The sequence below is a fragment of the Podarcis cretensis genome (assembly GCF_951804945.1).
Source record: "Podarcis cretensis genome assembly, chromosome: 3".
NCBI classification, from domain to species: Eukaryota; Metazoa; Chordata; class Lepidosauria; order Squamata; family Lacertidae; genus Podarcis; species Podarcis cretensis.
This window is the reverse complement of record NC_137172.1, coordinates 30,593,838-30,610,240: the sequence shown is the minus strand read 5'-3', so window position 1 is coordinate 30,610,240 and position 16,403 is coordinate 30,593,838. Positions and strand designations below refer to the sequence as shown.

The 16,403-nt window shown below is 42.9% G+C and overlaps 1 protein-coding gene across 1 annotated transcript in view; it reads left to right on the top strand.

Moving 5' to 3' along the window:
- The first annotated feature begins 1,530 nt into the window (after positions 1–1,530).
- RAB3GAP2 (RAB3 GTPase activating non-catalytic protein subunit 2) overlaps positions 1,531–16,403 on the top strand; it is a 55,619-nt gene continuing 40,746 nt past the window's right edge. Inside the window, exons 1-9 of the mRNA XM_079969162.1 lie at positions 1,531–1,812; positions 8,991–9,055; positions 9,553–9,679; positions 11,326–11,407; positions 12,776–12,823; positions 12,962–13,037; positions 13,569–13,670; positions 14,921–15,020; positions 16,081–16,179. Coding sequence (XP_079825288.1) covers positions 1,671–1,812; positions 8,991–9,055; positions 9,553–9,679; positions 11,326–11,407; positions 12,776–12,823; positions 12,962–13,037; positions 13,569–13,670; positions 14,921–15,020; positions 16,081–16,179 — 841 coding nt within the window. The 5' untranslated portion in view covers positions 1,531–1,670. The remainder of the gene's footprint in view (positions 1,813–8,990; positions 9,056–9,552; positions 9,680–11,325; positions 11,408–12,775; positions 12,824–12,961; positions 13,038–13,568; positions 13,671–14,920; positions 15,021–16,080; positions 16,180–16,403) is intronic.

Sequence of the window (16,403 nt, the reverse complement as noted above, 5' to 3'; positions counted from 1 at the left end):
AAGCAGATATTAAGTTCACTGATCTGTATTTTTCTGGTTTTGTCTTTATAAGCTGATCTTACATTGGCTACTTTCAAACGCTCTGGCAAAGAAGCAAATTTTAGTGAAAAATTGCATATTTGTGTTAGAAAACAAAACAATTCAGGACGTGTTTTTATTTTTTAAAAAAAACTATTTTAGGTGTACCAGCTAGACCTGGGGAGCTGTTGCATTTTTAATTTGTCAATCTTACCGCACACAAGCCCACCCCAAACCAGGTACAGTAGTGGTGCTGATCCTTTACAGAGAATTCCCATATGAACAGTATAACCAAGGGCAGTGCTGTGGAACGGGAGGGTGGGGTGGGGCTGCTGGGACAATCGCCACCAGCGCTTTTTCTGGGGGCTACGTGGCTCCTGATGCCCTCCCCTAGCCAGCCCTGCACCGCTTTGCAAGGCTGCTTGGGGAGGGTGGCACGGTGCCCATGCGCCCTTCAACCCCAGCCTCAACAGCAAATGGGAGGCTGGGATCCAGGGGCGCATAACTGTTGTGTGCTTGTGCCAGCCTCCCCAGGTCCCAGCTTTGTGAGGCAGCAACAATGTTTGGGTCACCACCGTTATCTTCTTCAATGGGGTTGTTCTGCCACATTGATCACCATATTATTATTTTTTAAAATAAAGGTCCGTATAGTTTAAGCTATGGTTTTCCCAGTAGTGATGTATGGAAGTGAGAGCTGGCTGATCGCCGAAGAATTGATGCTTTTGAATTATGGTGCTGGAGGAGACTCTTGAGAGTCCCATGGACTGCAAGAAGATCAAACCTCTCCATTCTGAAGGAAATCAGCCCTGAGTGCTCACTGCAAGGACAGATCGTGAAGCTGAGGCTCCAATGCTTTGGCCACCTCATGAGAAGAGAAGACTCCCTGGAGAAGACCCTGATGCTGGGAAAGATGGAGGGCACAAGGAGAAGGGGTGACGACAGAGGACGAGATGGTTGGACAGTGTACTTGAAGCTATCAACATGAGTCTGACCAAACTGCGGGAGGCAGTGGAAGACAGGAGTGCCTGGCGTGCTCTGGTCCAGGGGGTCACGAAGAGTCGGACACGACTAAACGACTAAACAACAACAAACCATCACATCTCAGGTTTTGCTGTACTGGATTATCTCCCATGTCAAAGCGGGATACAAAAATTCACCACGTGTGAATACAAATTTCCTATGCCTTCTAGTTTTTAAACTTTAAGCTTCATTAGTTTCATAGTAAATCTGCGCCTGGTCTCACTAAATCTTTTTTTGAGGCTGAGTCGTCCTGAGTTCCAGCGCCTCTCTCCCGCCTAACCCGCTCTATTAAAGGACTCCGCTTGCCCTCCACCTGCTTCTTTCTCCCACGTGACTAGCGAAGCGTCGCCTGACGTGAGGCCGGGATACTCCGCCCCGTCGCCGCCTCCTCCTCCTCTGAGAGCCACGTGACCCCAGAGCCGTCATTCAAGGTTCCGCTCTCCTCCCTTTCCTTGACTTCCCTCGTGCGCGTGCGCGGAACTGCAGGCTGAGGCGCCGACGGCTTCCGGGTTGTGTTGGCTGCCGAGCTCGCGAGCCAGCTCAGGCCGGGCGCAGGGGGGCGGGGGCGGCTGTCGCTTTTAGAGAAAAGGGTGGTCGCGGGCAGAAGGGGAGAGAGCCCGCTTGGCGCCAACATGGCCTGCGCGCTCGTGCCTTTCTGCAGCTTCCAGGACCTGGAGTCGGCGCGGGATTTCCTGTGTTCGCACCTTCGCCAGGGGGGCGTCGGCGGTGGCGGTGGTGGTGGTGTAGCGGGGGGCGCCAAGGAAAGCGGCGGAGGTGAGTGAGGGGACCGAGAGGGTGCTGGAAAGAATGCACTTCAGCAGCTCTACCGGTGCTGCAGCTGCCTGTTGTCCTCCTGTCAGTCATCGCTCAACTTTTCCATTATTGGACGATGGCGGGGCGAGGGGTCGTCGCCCCATGCCCAAGGCACCTTTCACCACTCTGGTTTTTTGGGTTTTTTTTCTTCCTCCCGTGGGCAAGGCCCAGGGACCCAGATCCTTCTGTGACGTTTACTTCGAAGTAGATCCCTTTAAGTAGAGCTCCTTCCGATGCTAATTGAAAGCCTTCTGCTTGCAGATCCTGGTACAGCTTCATGTTTCTCTGCTCTGTGTGTGTCCGTGAGAAGGGAATGACAGATGGGCTGTTCGTGGCAGCCTTGCATTTACACACTAGACTAGTAGCCGGAGTAGTTCAGGGAAGGAGTGATGGCATGCTCTTGTCTCTCCACTGTTCCTAGCATAGAAATACAGCAGGCTGCTATAGGAGAGGAGTTATTTCTCTTCTTGTGCCAGCCGCTGGTACACAAGTAATATTACTTTGCAGGCAAGTAACTTTTTTTTTAGGGACGCAGGTGGCGCTGTGGGTTAAAGCCTCAGCGCCTCGGACTTGCCGATCGAAAGGTCGGCGGTTCGAATCCCTGCGGCGGGGTGCGCTCCCGCTGCTCGGTCCCAGCGCCTGCCAACCTAGCAGTTCGAAAGCACCTCCGGGTGCAAGTAGATAAATAGGGACCGCTTACCAGCGGGAAGGTAAACGGCGTTTCCGTGTGCGGCTCTGGCTCGCCAGAGCAGCGATGTCACGCTGGCCACGTGACCCGGAAGTGTCTCCGGACAGCGCTGGCCCCTGGCCTCTTAAGTGAGATGGGCGCACAACCCCAGAGTCTGTCAAGACTGGCCCGTACGGGCAGGGGTACCTTTACCTTTACCTTTAACTTTTTTTTTAACCAACTTATTTACAAGGCTGACTTGTGGCACCTGTGAGTGCTGTAAGTAACGTGTGTGTGTTACCTGTACTCTATTTCTACAGAGGGGACTAGGTGGGATCCTTTGCTCTGTGGTCTTACTGACTTGAAGTCCATGGGCTGTGGACTGACGATTCACTAGTTGGATTGACTTTTTGGGTGTGGTGGTGGTGGGTCTTCACTCTGAACCAAAGTAAAAGTTATGGCAGAGTGGTTTCTCCATGTAACTTCTGGATGATTTGGGGATTCCTGCTAGATTCTGCTAATAATGTCATAAGTCAAGTTTTGTGAATAAACTAGCCCAGGAGTAACTTGCCTTCATTTATGATTGTCAAAGATGATGATGTCTGCTTATCCTGTGAAGGCCAAATGCTGAACGGATATGTTATGTGTGCTTGCATTATATTCCACATGCCTAACTTGGACCTTATGTTTTAATGTCCCTTTCATGAGGTGTTTTTTTTTGTTTTGGTTTTTTAAAGTGCAGAATATTAGTGCAGCAAAGCAGTTATAAACAGCAGAAAATCTAGCAAAATGTGTCCGTTTCAGATTCAGAGGGCTCACAAGACACAATCTTACTTTTGCAATAACAAAACAAAATGGTACAATCCATGCACGCTTACTTGGAGGAAAGTTCTGCTGAATTCAGTGAGGCTGTTTCTTGCATATGTGTGTTTTAGGATTGTAACTTTACTGTACATAGAAAACTAGATGTTGGGGAAAGGGTGCTTCTCCTAGCTTCTTTTTGACATACCAGTATTATTTATCTGAATGCTGGGGATTTTTGTGGGATGAGCATTTAATCATGTGCACCCATTTACAATCTGAAGTTAACTGTAAATGTCTGTTGCCTTTATAAAAACATACCATAATAAGGTAATTGTTCTTTTCTTAAAAGAAGGGGTGAAGTTTTAGCAAAGATCTGATGTAATTCTGTTTGTTTAACAAAATTAATACACTGTACTGCTTGTTTGTAAATAGAACCTTTAAGTGATTTACTAAGCATTTTGTTAACTCTTGTTGTGGCACTTTGCCTTTCATTATGGCTTGTAAAAAAGATAAATTGTTTTACAACAAAAACTCAAAATTACTGAGTCTGTCACTGAAGTTTGGGCTCGGTGGCGTTTACTATCCAAAATAGTCCCTTTCTCCTCTTGTCACTTGTATGCGCTATCAGTGTAATAGCCTTCTGATTGAATTGATTCAGCTATGTGCTTTATGGAATAAACATATCTGTCCTATAGGCATGAGGATTTTCATGGACGTACAGAGTAGGCAAAATATATTCTCATTGCTGCTGTCCACTCCCATCCCCCGATATTGAGAACTCAGCAGAGCCACTCTCTCCTTATTTCTTGTGGCTTTCAGAGGAGACCTGTAAGTGCCATTCTTTAAGGTAGCTCCTGAGCAAAAATGACCTTACATAGCATCTCCTGAGAGTACACAACTTGGAAAAGTTTTCACTAAACAGTATGCCATCTGTGTTAGAAATGTAGCCAGAAAATTATATTCTCACCTGTCACACCTTTTTGGAATAAGACAACAGGCGTCACAGTATTTTCTTGTGTTCCATTAACTGCGTTGCATAAACTATTTGTCTTATTAAAGTGAGCCATAGATGTAATTTACAGGGTATGTTTTGAATTTGGTACCTTGTGCAATAGAAATACAGTAATGCTTCTCTATAATGAGGAACAGCTTTGGCCCAGAGAAATGATTGTGAACAACAGAACCACAATTAATTTTTCATATTATTTGTATGTCATAGAATCATAGAACCATTGAATTGTAGAGTTGGAAGGGAGCACGAGGGTCATCTAGTCCAACCCCCTGAAATGCAGGAAATCAAAGCCTTGGAAGAGTTTTCATTAGCTTTTAAAGTGTGGCTTCCTTGTGCCAGAAGAGTTCTGCAAGAATGTCCCTAAATTTTGGGGTGTTGGCAAGACAGGATAATTAAGATTTCCTGACAATGTTCTGCTTAATCTACATTATCCTTCATAATTTGTTAACATTGTACATTTAAAATTTAGGATGCCTGTGAAATGTTATAAAGAGCTTATAAATAAGAAGAGCGTTGGAACCTGATCTGTGGTTACTCCAGATTATTTACTCCGCATTTATCTTGTGAACCTCCCTGAGATCTTTTGATGAAGGGTAGTGTTTAAATCTAATCAATAATAATAATTTTTAAAAAAATATTATTTAGGGTTATTACTGATCTTTTGTGGGCTTTGACAGAGGGAAGCGTATACATGCCCTTTAAAAATGTGTTGTGGGGGTTATTGGGTTGGTTTTGTTTCTATTTTGATTATGTATTTAGTGCTTTTATATTGTGATTTTATCCTGTGAACCGCCCTGAAACCAGTGGGTTTAGGGCGGTATATAAATTGAATAACTACCCCGCCCCCACCGATGCATTCTGAACTATTAAAAATGAAATTTATGTACCTTGAGCTGTAGATAATTGCTAATATGACTGACAATGCAATCCCAAACAAATCTCACCTGGGAGTGTGACTTTCATGCTTAGGATAGCACAGATAATCTTCAATGCTAAACACAACCATAGTTCCATACATAGGATTCTCCTGCTTTTTGGTGTGACTATGCTGTCTGAGTGGTGTCTTGTACCCAGGGATTAATTTTTGCATTTTCTTGCATTTGCAACAAGCATGAGCCTTGATTTGAAAAGCTCCAATAAACCTGCATATTGGTGTAAGTCACCTATAGCCTAGAAGGAAAATAGAACAAGAAGTGTTTTGAAGACTTTCTTGCCTGGTCAAGTAAAGGTAATTGTTTCTTGCCATGGACAAGTAGGTAACTATTTCCAAGTGAGGAGTTATGGTGGACTTAACTGGCAGAGGAAGTTCAGATGTGCAGAGATTGGAATGGTTTGGGGAAGGTTTTGACTGAGGAAGAGAGTTGTCAGGAATAGCTTACGATGTCAGCATGTGCTTAAAATTTTCAGTTTGACCTGTCATAAGATTTAGAGCTGTAATAAAGAGACACCAACATAATAAAAGCAAACCAAGCTATTAAATTAACTGTTTAATATTTCTCATTGTGCAGCAGACTCCATGCTAATTTTAATAAAAACTTGGCTGTATCGCTAAGAGGCTATTAGTGTCATGATGCCACAGAAAATCACCCCAGTTAAGATTATACCCGGGATAATTTGTGTAATTGGATTTTTCCAAATACGTACTGCATTTTTAAAAAGCAGTGCTTAAGAATAAGGGCTTGTTTAAATTTAGCTTCCATTGTTATTCTCTTCATTTTGGTGGAGTTTAGGTGATCCAATTGGCTACCACAATGAGTTAATTAATGGTGGATTTATTGAATTTGCATTGATTTAAAATAAAATCATAGGGTGGAATCCAGTTGGTGCCTTGCATTTATGGAAAGTATTTCTGATTCTGAAGACACTTCTGTTAAGAAGACACTTCTCCCAGTACGTTTCCGAGCACAATTCAAAGTGTTGGTGTTGACCTTTAAAGCCCTAAACGGCCTCGGTCCTGTATACCTGAAGGAGCATCTCCACCCTCATTGTTCAGGCCGGACACTGAGATCCAGCGCCGAGGGCCTTCTGGCGGTTCCCTCATTGTGAGAAGTGAGGTTACAGTGAACCAGACAGAGGGCCTTCTCGGTAGTGGTGCCCCCACATCCTTCAGATGTCAAGGAAATAAGAAGCTAACTTATCTTTAAAAGACATCTGAAGACAGCCCTGTTTAGGGGCTGTATTGTTTTTAACACTTGATTGGGAGCCGCCCAGAGTGGCTGGGGAGACTCAGCCAGATGGACTGGGTATAAATAATAAATTATTATTATTATTATTATTATTATTATTATTATTATTAAGATAAGAGGAGGAAAGAGTTTGTTCTTGTTCACCCTTCTCCCTGCAGCCCTGCCCCCTTGACATCTGCTCTGTTTCAGAGGGTTCCTCAACTGTCTGGAGCCACTCTTTGGTGCTGGAGCAGGAAGAAAAGGGGAATTGGCAGACATACCCTCCCCTCTTCCATCTGTGGAAGCATCCACTGGATTAAAAGACCTTCCCTGAGCTGAGCGCAAGGGCACCAAAGGGATTTACCCATAAAGATCATTTAGTACATTGGTCTTCAACTGGTAGATTGTTACCCTCTACTGCAGGGGTCAACAAACTTTTCCGCCAGCTGCGTCCCGGAAGTCAGTCTCCACGCAGGAACTGACCGTGTGGGCGGCAAGGGCCGGGGGCCAGTTTAATGACCCCCTCGGGCCGTATCCGGCCCGCGGACTGTAGTTTGCTGACCCCTGCTCTATTAGGTCATATTGCAATGACAGAACTTCCACTATACAGATATAGGATCAAAACTAAGAAAGGAGATCCCAAGTGCATGTTTGGGTTAAATGTGGGTTTGGCAGGCTTGAACACTGATCTATTTTATTTATTCATCTGAAGGTCTCGGGATGGTTCACAGCATAAAAATATAAGTTAAAAACACAAAATACATAATAAAAACAAGAACAAAACAAACCAATACCCCCCCCCCAGTGGATTGCTTGTGGCTTTTGGGCGATTGCTTCTTTTTAATAGCAATACTCTATTAATGTATTTTTGTACTTCCCTCTCACAAAACATTAGGGCAGGGTGCAGCAATATATAAAACCCTTTAGGAACATTACAAAATTAACAGCATTTTCATTTTCATTTTCCAGATGTAATGGTGAACATGCCTCTTCTAGAAGGCTTCAGAATGTATAGAACAGAGTATTTCACAGTTGCTTTCTAACAGTTACTGGCTTAACTTTGCATAGGATGAGCCCCTTATGATGCCCTTCTGTGCTTTTCATTCAGTTTCTCCCTATGACAAAGTGAAATATGTCTGCCATAGGGATTTCTAGCTTTGCTTTATTAACTGCACAAACTCGAATATTTCTAAATTTGAGTCGGAGGTGGATATGATTTATTCTGGTTGTTATGCACAAAGGTCGAGTGACTCACTTCTTCAGACTATGTGGAGACCTTTTCAGTTCAATAAATTGCTTTTCCGTGGGAGTTTTTATAAATAGCTGTGTGTGGGTAATGGCTTTAGCAGCAGTGGTTACTTCCAAAATGGTGTACATCAGTGCTGGCAGTAATAAACTTCTAATTAAAAGCAGTCCTGCTTAGACATTTTGGCTTTGGTATTCTAATGCCATCTTTCCCTGAGTGGAATCTATGTACTTGATCATAATACTTGGAAATGGGGCAGAGTAGTTTTGCTGTAGTCTAGCTGGCTTGATTTTGATGCTCTCTGTAGCCCTAGCAGCTATGCTGAACAAAATTGGCAGAAAGAAAAATATGCAATGAACTCGGCAAATATTGAAAACTGAGTGTTTTGTTCTAGTATTGCCTAGTCAATTGGTGGCCAAAAGCAGTAGATTCTATTGCTTTATAGTCAGTCCCTTTTGGCATACTGTGTTAATTGCCTAAAGAGAGAAAAGGGAAACTGAGAAAGCCAGTTGCTTTTCAGTTTAAGTTGTGAAACACCCAGCTTCTTCACTATGTAACAGAATTTACAAAGAAACGTCTATTTCTTCTTTGTTTCATTTTCATGGTGATGTGAGGGACCACAGCAAAGTGTTCCTGTTCCTAGACAGGTGTATCAAAATACAGGACCTGTTTTAGTGAGCTATGCTAGACCAAAGATCTTACACTGCTTCTGTAAGATGATCAACATGCTTATAGAAAGAGGAAATATGTAGGTTGTGACATACAGTGCTTATAGCAGAGCTTATATGGAAGGCAGCATGGATTCTGGAGCGGACTTGCAAAACCCGGGAATGAGCAAGTTGAAGGCATCTCAGCAGACATGTTTGATGAAGAAGTGGTTTGATTGATATCCTGTTTTTGTTGCCTGCCTGTTTCTACAAAACAGTTGATTGACAAATACTAGTCAAGCTACATTTGATTTGATGTGAGGCAAGTTGTGCAGGTCTGTGTGCCCAGTGATTGCTGGCTCAGACTTCTCTCCCTGGTCAGGTATTTAGACTCTGCACCTTCTACCTCTGAGTTGTCTGCAGAGGTGGCTTTGCATGCATGCTTCAAAGGCTGTTATGGGTATTGCTTTATAAACCCCCTTACGATTATTTCTATATTTAAAATTAATAGTTTATCAAATGCTTTTCTAGGCATCAAAAAGCGATATATGGACCATGGTTATGATTTTGAAACTAAGCTAGAATTTTTCAATATTAGGTAAACCAGCAAACTGGGAAGAAGATGGTTGGGGAGCGTGGGATGAACCAGAAACACAAGGACCTGTAAGCCTCTCTGTTTGCTTTCATTACTAATTATGCCTTCTGTAGCTGTGCACTCTTTGTTCCTTGGAATAATATGAATAATCCATTGAGTAACTCTGTTAACTGTTTTCAGTAATTAAACTTTTAAGGTTCAATTCACCCATCCAACTTACAGGTTGATGATCATACAGTGTTTCTTCCTGTTATGAATACATCCTACCTTATTTTATTCAAATATTTGTAACATGCCTTTGCACAAATGATACCTTAAAGTTGCTAAGAAATTTAATTACAATCAGCAAAATGAAAATAGCTTTTACTTTGAGAGCCACCGCACAGTGAAAAAATCAAGTGCTTTCACTGTCCTACGAAATTTGCAATTACATGGAAATAGGCTTATTTACATTTTCCCTAAATGATGCTATCTTTTGTGTGAGTGAGTGTGGACATATATGTTTCTTTAAAACAGTATATATGTTGCCCAGAAAATTAATAGCTTTAAAAATCACTGTACACAGGAGGAGGAGGAAGAATCAACTTCTAAGACTCAGGCAAATTCCTGGCTTCAGGACTGTGTCTTATCCTTGTCGCCAACAAATGATCTCATGGCAATAGCTCGTGAGCAGAAAGCTGTGTTTTTTGTGCGTAAGTATATCACAGACTTTTAATTTGTTCCCATTTCCCCTGGAATTCTGTTTGTTTATTTAAAGTGTATTTACCCCACTCTTCAGCTAAAAAAAGCTCCTGCAGCAGCTTGCAAAGATCAGTAATATGGCAACCCCTGTCCCCAGGCTCCCATTCTAAAAGACGTGGCACTAAAGGAAAATGGGTTTGGGAGGGAGGAGGTAGAAAGGAAACTTGTTTTTCATTACAAAGTGCAGCAGATAATAAAGCAGAACCATGGGCTTGACTAAGCACAATGGATGGTAGTCACCAGATTTTCCTTATTCAACAAGAAAGCTATAGGAGCAAGATACTGTTCTACAATTGCTGTGGTCCTGTCACTAAGGGGGTGGCTACAGGACAATTGCAGCAAATAACATTGCTTCTGCAAAAGCACATACAGTGGTGCCCCGCAAGACGAACGCCTCGCAAGACGGAAAACCCGCTAGACGAAAGGGTTTTCCGTTTTGGAGGCGCTTCGCAAAACGAATTTCCCTATGGGTTTGCTTCGCAAGACGAAAATGTCTTGCGAGTTCCTGCAGGGTTTTTTCCCTCCCCCCCCCCCTTTCCTAAGCCCTAAGCCGCTTAACAGCTGATCCGCTAAAAGCCGCTAAACCGCTAATAGCGCTAATCCGCTAAGCTGTCAATGGGCTTGCTTCGCAAGACGAAAAAACCGCTATACGAAGAGCCTCACGGAACGGATTAATTTCGTCTTGCGAGGCACCACTGTATTAGGAATACTTATTCTTCACATTCTTCCCCACCTTTTATTGATACAGTTTGATAAACCTGAATTTTAAGTGGAACTTCACTCAAGGGATACTCTGATTGCATGAAGGAGAAGAGGCAATTTTATCTTATTCTTGCGTCTCCTTGTAGGTTCCTGTGCCACCAAAAAAGGAGGATTGAGGGAACTATCTGGATTGGTGGGGGAGGTGGCATGTAGGGCACAGGGAGAATTAGCCTCCCACCCCTTCTTCCAATGAAAGTCACCCCTGGTTTTGAGTTCCTTGTATGAATGGAACAACCTCTTCCGTTTGCTATACAGTGGTACCTTGGTTTACGAACTTAATCTGTTCCGGAAGTCCATTCTTAAGCCGACACCATTCTTAAACCAAAGCGCGCTTTCCCTAATGAGGCCGCCTGTCGCTGGTGCCCTTCCACTGTTCGGATTCCGTTCTTAGACCAAGGTAAAGTTCACAAACCGAGACGCTACTTCCGGTTTTGTGGAGTTCGTAAACCGAATAGTTCATAAACAGGGCTGTTCTTAAACCGAGGTACCAGTGTAGTTTCCAACAAAGCTATGATCTGACTTTAGATGCAATAAGAATCAGGTGGTTGCTAAAGAATGTATCTTCCCATTTTGGCTTATGCATTAAAATAAGTATTAGAGTGTTATTGCTGTTCCCAAGTAAGTGCATATAGAATTATTATGGAAGGAAGTCCAGGGAAATAGATTTTACAAGGCAAAATCTTTGTAGTGCAGAATAAAAGAAAAATAGTTAAATGCCTGGAAGCTGAAACCTTTATTTTTATGGGTGATACACAAGAAAAACATCACCTTTTAATTTAACTGTGTTACCTTAAAGTATAACACTTTATCCACTTTTCTCTCCTCTGCTTCCCAGCAAAATGGAAGCACAGTGAAAAAGGGAAAGAAGAAATGCAGTTTGCTGTTGGCTGGAGTGGCTCTTTGAATGTTGAAGAAGGGTAGGCATGGGATCTAGACTATGTTGTGAATGAGAACGCCACTGATTATTTTTTTTACTGCTCTGTCAAAACTTATATGTAAGACGTGATCCGAAGGAATGCACATACAAGTTTCCCTTGTGTTGAGTCAGATCATTGGTCCATGTAGTTCATTACGTCTAAGCCAGTCCCCCCAGCCTGGTGCCCTTCAGGTGATTTGAACTAGAACTCTCATCATGCCTGCTCATTGCTGAAGCTGGCCAGTTGGGAGTTACTCAAAACACCTGGTGGGCACCAGGTTGGGGAAGGCTGGCCTGCACTACCTGGCAGCAACTCTCCAGGGTTTCAGACAGGATTCTTTCCCAGCCCTACCCAGGGTTGAACCCAGGACTGTGCATGCAAGGCAGGAAGGGGACTCTACCACTGAGATCCAGCCCTCTCCAAGAAGCATCCACACACGTCTTGTTCTCATTCTCTCCAGTGGAGAAAATTCCTTCTATTCATGTATGAGAATGGGAAAGTATGTGGAGGAAGAGAGCTACTGGTTGAGCACAATGATTCCGTATAGCAAATAAGATACCTAGTAGAAGAAAACAGCTATTAAAATTGCTATGCATCATAAACTGCCAAAAGCTTTAAAGGGCAGCACCTTTGTTTTTTAGACAGGCACAAGGATGCTATTAAATTACCATTAATTAGAACAGCAGACCTTAATCAGTTAATTGATAAGTGATTAAAACATTCTTTTGAATTTAAAATTTCCCTGTTTGGTTTAATTGCTTGCAATATTTTTTTTTGGGGGGGGGGTTCTTAGACTGTAGGCTTCGTCTCCTCTTCACGGTTTTAGGTGTAGCTTCTCTAGATGGATCTGTGAAGCTCTCTATTCCAGTTAGACACTGAGTGGTGTTGTGAAGTGGAGGTAGGAAAAGGAGGGGGGTAGTGGTGGTGCTACAGAGATGCTGGATTTAGACATGTGGCATCCCCGTGATGATGTGCAGTGGTTCACGTTCTCTTATTATGGGCTAATTAACATGAAATGTCCATGGCCTTGTTAGGCACGAGCAGGAAAAAGCCTAAACGAATCTAGACTGCGTAGCTGGAGGAAAACATGAGCACAGAATATGCAAACAAATGGCTTGTGCCATAAATCCATCTTTACTAGGTGTGCAGTTATGTGGTGTATACTGGTTTGTGTGGAAGAGGGCCTGTATCGAACATTCCCTCTGCTCTGTTGACCAACTGCAGCGGACGTATGGGGAGGAAGCTCTGTTGCTCAGGGCTTCTGTTGACAGGGTTTGTTAGATGAGTCCCACTCTGTTTTGTAATGTTATTAATGCTGACAGTTCTCTTCGTGGCAGAGTGCTTAATACTGCTGTGTTTTTCCTCTAGTGAATGTGTGAGCAGTGTATTGTGCATCCCACTGGCAAGTCAAAAGAGGTAAGAAAATGCTTTTATAAACACACACACAGCTAGACCTCCTTTACAAAGCCTGGTGCTGCCTTTAGAGACACCCATGGTAATTTCATCAATTCAGAGTAAGACTTGACAGAATGCCTTTCATTTTCTTTGAGACAGGAGCTCAACAGGACGACCTGACTGGACCTGTATTGTTGTGGGCTTCACCTCTGGCTACGTTCGCTTCTACACAGAGGTTTGTCACTTGTCACCATGGTTTGCCTGCCTGCTGAGGGCTGTTTCATGTACCATGGTTTTCTTGTGTAGAATTAACGATGCTGAAGTACGGTGCGTATGATATTTTTTATATGAATGCCCCAAGAAGACAGCCGTTACTTAGCTGCTTGCTTATTCAAGTGTATTTATGACAAACCTCCAACATAACTGGCACCATGCTTCAAAACTAGATTAAAATTCCTATACAGTGGTACCTCCGGTTGTGGACGGGATCTGTTCTGGAGCTCCGGTCGGATCCTGAGGTTTCTGCAACCAGAGGGACCGCTTCTGCGCATGCACGAGTGGCAAAAACCTGGAAATATATTTCCGGCTTTGTCGCTTACGTATCCCAAAGTTTACACAAGAGGAGGGATACGTAAGCAGAGGTACGACTGTAGTGCTGGAAAAACATGTAATGTGTGATGTGACCTTTGAGGTTTTGTGACTTGTAGTCCCATCTCGCCAGTAATAGAGTGAATACTCTTTCAGCTTCGTTGTTCTCACTTTTTAGAATGGAGTACTTCTGCTGGCACAGCTTTTGAATGAAGATCCTGTCATGCAGCTTAAATGCCGAACTTACGAGATTCCACGACACCCTGGAGTTACAGAGCAGGTATGATGGCAGATATATAAGAAAGTGAAATAATTACAGAGCATGATACGGTTTTCAACTCTTAATCTTTCAGAGCTGAAGCTTTTTTTTGAATGAGTTGCAGGAATTAAATTTATTGGGGTTATGTAGGTAACAATCCCTAACTGGTTAAAGGATTTGAATTGGGCTTGCTGGCTTGAGTGGATCCTTGCTGCTGCCCCTTTCTTATTGTGTAGATTTGCCCTCCCTACTTTGCCTCGTCATGGCTCATCACTGCATTTTGCACTATTAATCATAGTTTAGGACAGGGTTGACGAAACTGCAGCCCTTGAACCACGTATGTCCTCAAAAATTTATCATTACAAACAAAAACTGTTCCTTTGGTTTTCCGTAACACCAGGATGTCAAAAGGATCTTGTGCCCACCACATGCCATTTTTTAAAAATAAAACATTTACACCCACTTTTTTTGTGCAGCCACTGGAGCTCTCAAAAAAGTTAACCACCCCTAGTTTAGGCTAACCATGATGTGCTTTCAACCCAGGGTTTGAGATCATGTTTTGAATCTAGTTACAAATGCTAGGTTATTAGTTTTTCCTCCAGATGTTGATCTTATACTGTTACACTTGTTGTAGAGGTTTCAAGGCTGGTGACGTGGAGCTGTGCCAAACTGCACTAAGTGACAACCTAGGTAAAGGTAAAGGGACCCCTGACCATTAGATCCAGTCATGGCTGACTCTGGGGTTGCGGCGCTCATCTCACTTTATTGGCTGAAGGAGCCGGCGTACAGCTTCCGGGTCATGTGGCCAGCATGACTAAGCCGCTTCTGGCAAACCAGAGCAGCGCACAGAAATGCCGTTTACCTTCCTGCTGGAGCGGTACCTATTTATCTTATTGCACTTTGATGTGCTTTCAAACTGCTAGGTTGGCAGGATCTGGGACCGAACAACGGGAGCTCACCCCATTGCGGGGATTCGAACCGCCAACCTTCTGATTGGCAAGTCCTAGGCTCTGTGGTTTAACCCACAGCGCCACCCGCATCCCTAAGTGACAACCTAGACTTCCCCATTTGTCTTTATAAAGTGCTGAGCAATGAGCCTGCAGCAGTTGAGTCTTCTTTTCCGCACTTCTTTTCTGCTCCACCGCTGGGTTCAGATCCTGGTGCTGTAGTTTGAATGAACACTGGTGCTTGTTTAAAAGTGAAATAAGCCAAACAGGATAGCACACTAATTCATTTTGCTACAACAAGGCAGTGATCTTCTTTTTCTTCAGAACGAGGAACTGAGCATCCTGTATCCTGCAGCAGTTGTGACTATTGATGGTTTCAGCTTATTTCAGTCCCTCCGTGCTTGTCGAAACCAAGTAGCAAGAGGTAGGTCCAGGCATGTGGGAGAATTTGACCCATTCTGGCGTGCCTTCCAGTGGCAAAAGTGTATTAAACTTTATATTATTTGACAATACATACAGGGATGTTACAAAGCATTGGGTGATATCCAGCATTAGCCATCCTCAGAGTAGACAACTGAAATCAATGAACTCAATTTATTTCCATGGCTCTGTTCTGCATATGACTAATACTGGATATCACCCATTGCATTTTGGAAATATATTTATTTCCAAAATAATTTGGAAAATTTTCCTTTCTGGAAATCTGACAGCACCCAGGCTCCAGAGGAGTCCCACTTTAGTAAAAGGTTAGATACCTTCATAATTTTATGGTCCTGCTGGCTACTTGTAACTTTGAATACTCTCTGAATTTTGGATCTCTAATGACTGGTTATAGTTTGTATCAGATGGGAGCCTGTTATTGCTGGCAACACATATTCTTGTTTCATTGAGAACTTGGTATAGGTTTGGTGCATTTACTTTTACCTCATGTGCCAAAGTGAACTGCTTGCCTTTTGAATGTTGTATTGTGTAAAAAGGAAGAAGCTTTAATCACTCTAATTTTATTTAGTCCCCTTCCCCCAATCCAAGGACTTGGTATATGTTCTTGCAAAAAAACTGTGGCTTGCTAAATGCTACCTAGTTTACTGGTTGATTAGCGAATTGAATATAGATCCCTAACTTCCAAATGTCCTGTACTGTACTGACTGTAAGTAATAACTTATGACACAATCCCATGCATATCTAACCTGAAATAAGCATGACTTACACTCATGTAAGTGCATATAAAATTGCAGTTTTGATATCAGTCTTTCAATTAAACTTAGACTTGGCAATATGATGCACAATACAATTTCTACATTAAGTTTTGCTTTACATTAAATAAAGGAATAATTAAATGTGACTGAGCCTTTTAAACTGTCAGTTCAGTTCAGCAGCACATACATTTATCATTACTTTGTGCTGGTCAATGTACCATAACTTTATTCTAGCCAATAGTTTTCTGCTCTCTCTCTCTTTCTCTCTGTCTGATAAAAAATGGACAGCTGCAGCGTCAGGCAATGAGAACGTTCAGCCACCACCTTTGGCCTATAAGAAATGGGGTCTGCAGGATGTGGATACTATAGTTGATCATGTTAGTGTTGGTAAGTATTACATTGGCTCACTCTATTAAATGAATAGACCTGTCACTGAATGGATGCTGCAGCTTATACAATTAATACTAAAAAGCATGTATATAGGAACACTGTAGAGGATTTAAAAACACCTCATGTAAGCTGCTTTGATAACCCTTACCATTTTTTCTAGTTCTCTTTGGTTTCATAGTTAATATACTACATGAAAACCAGTGCCACGTAATACGCATTCT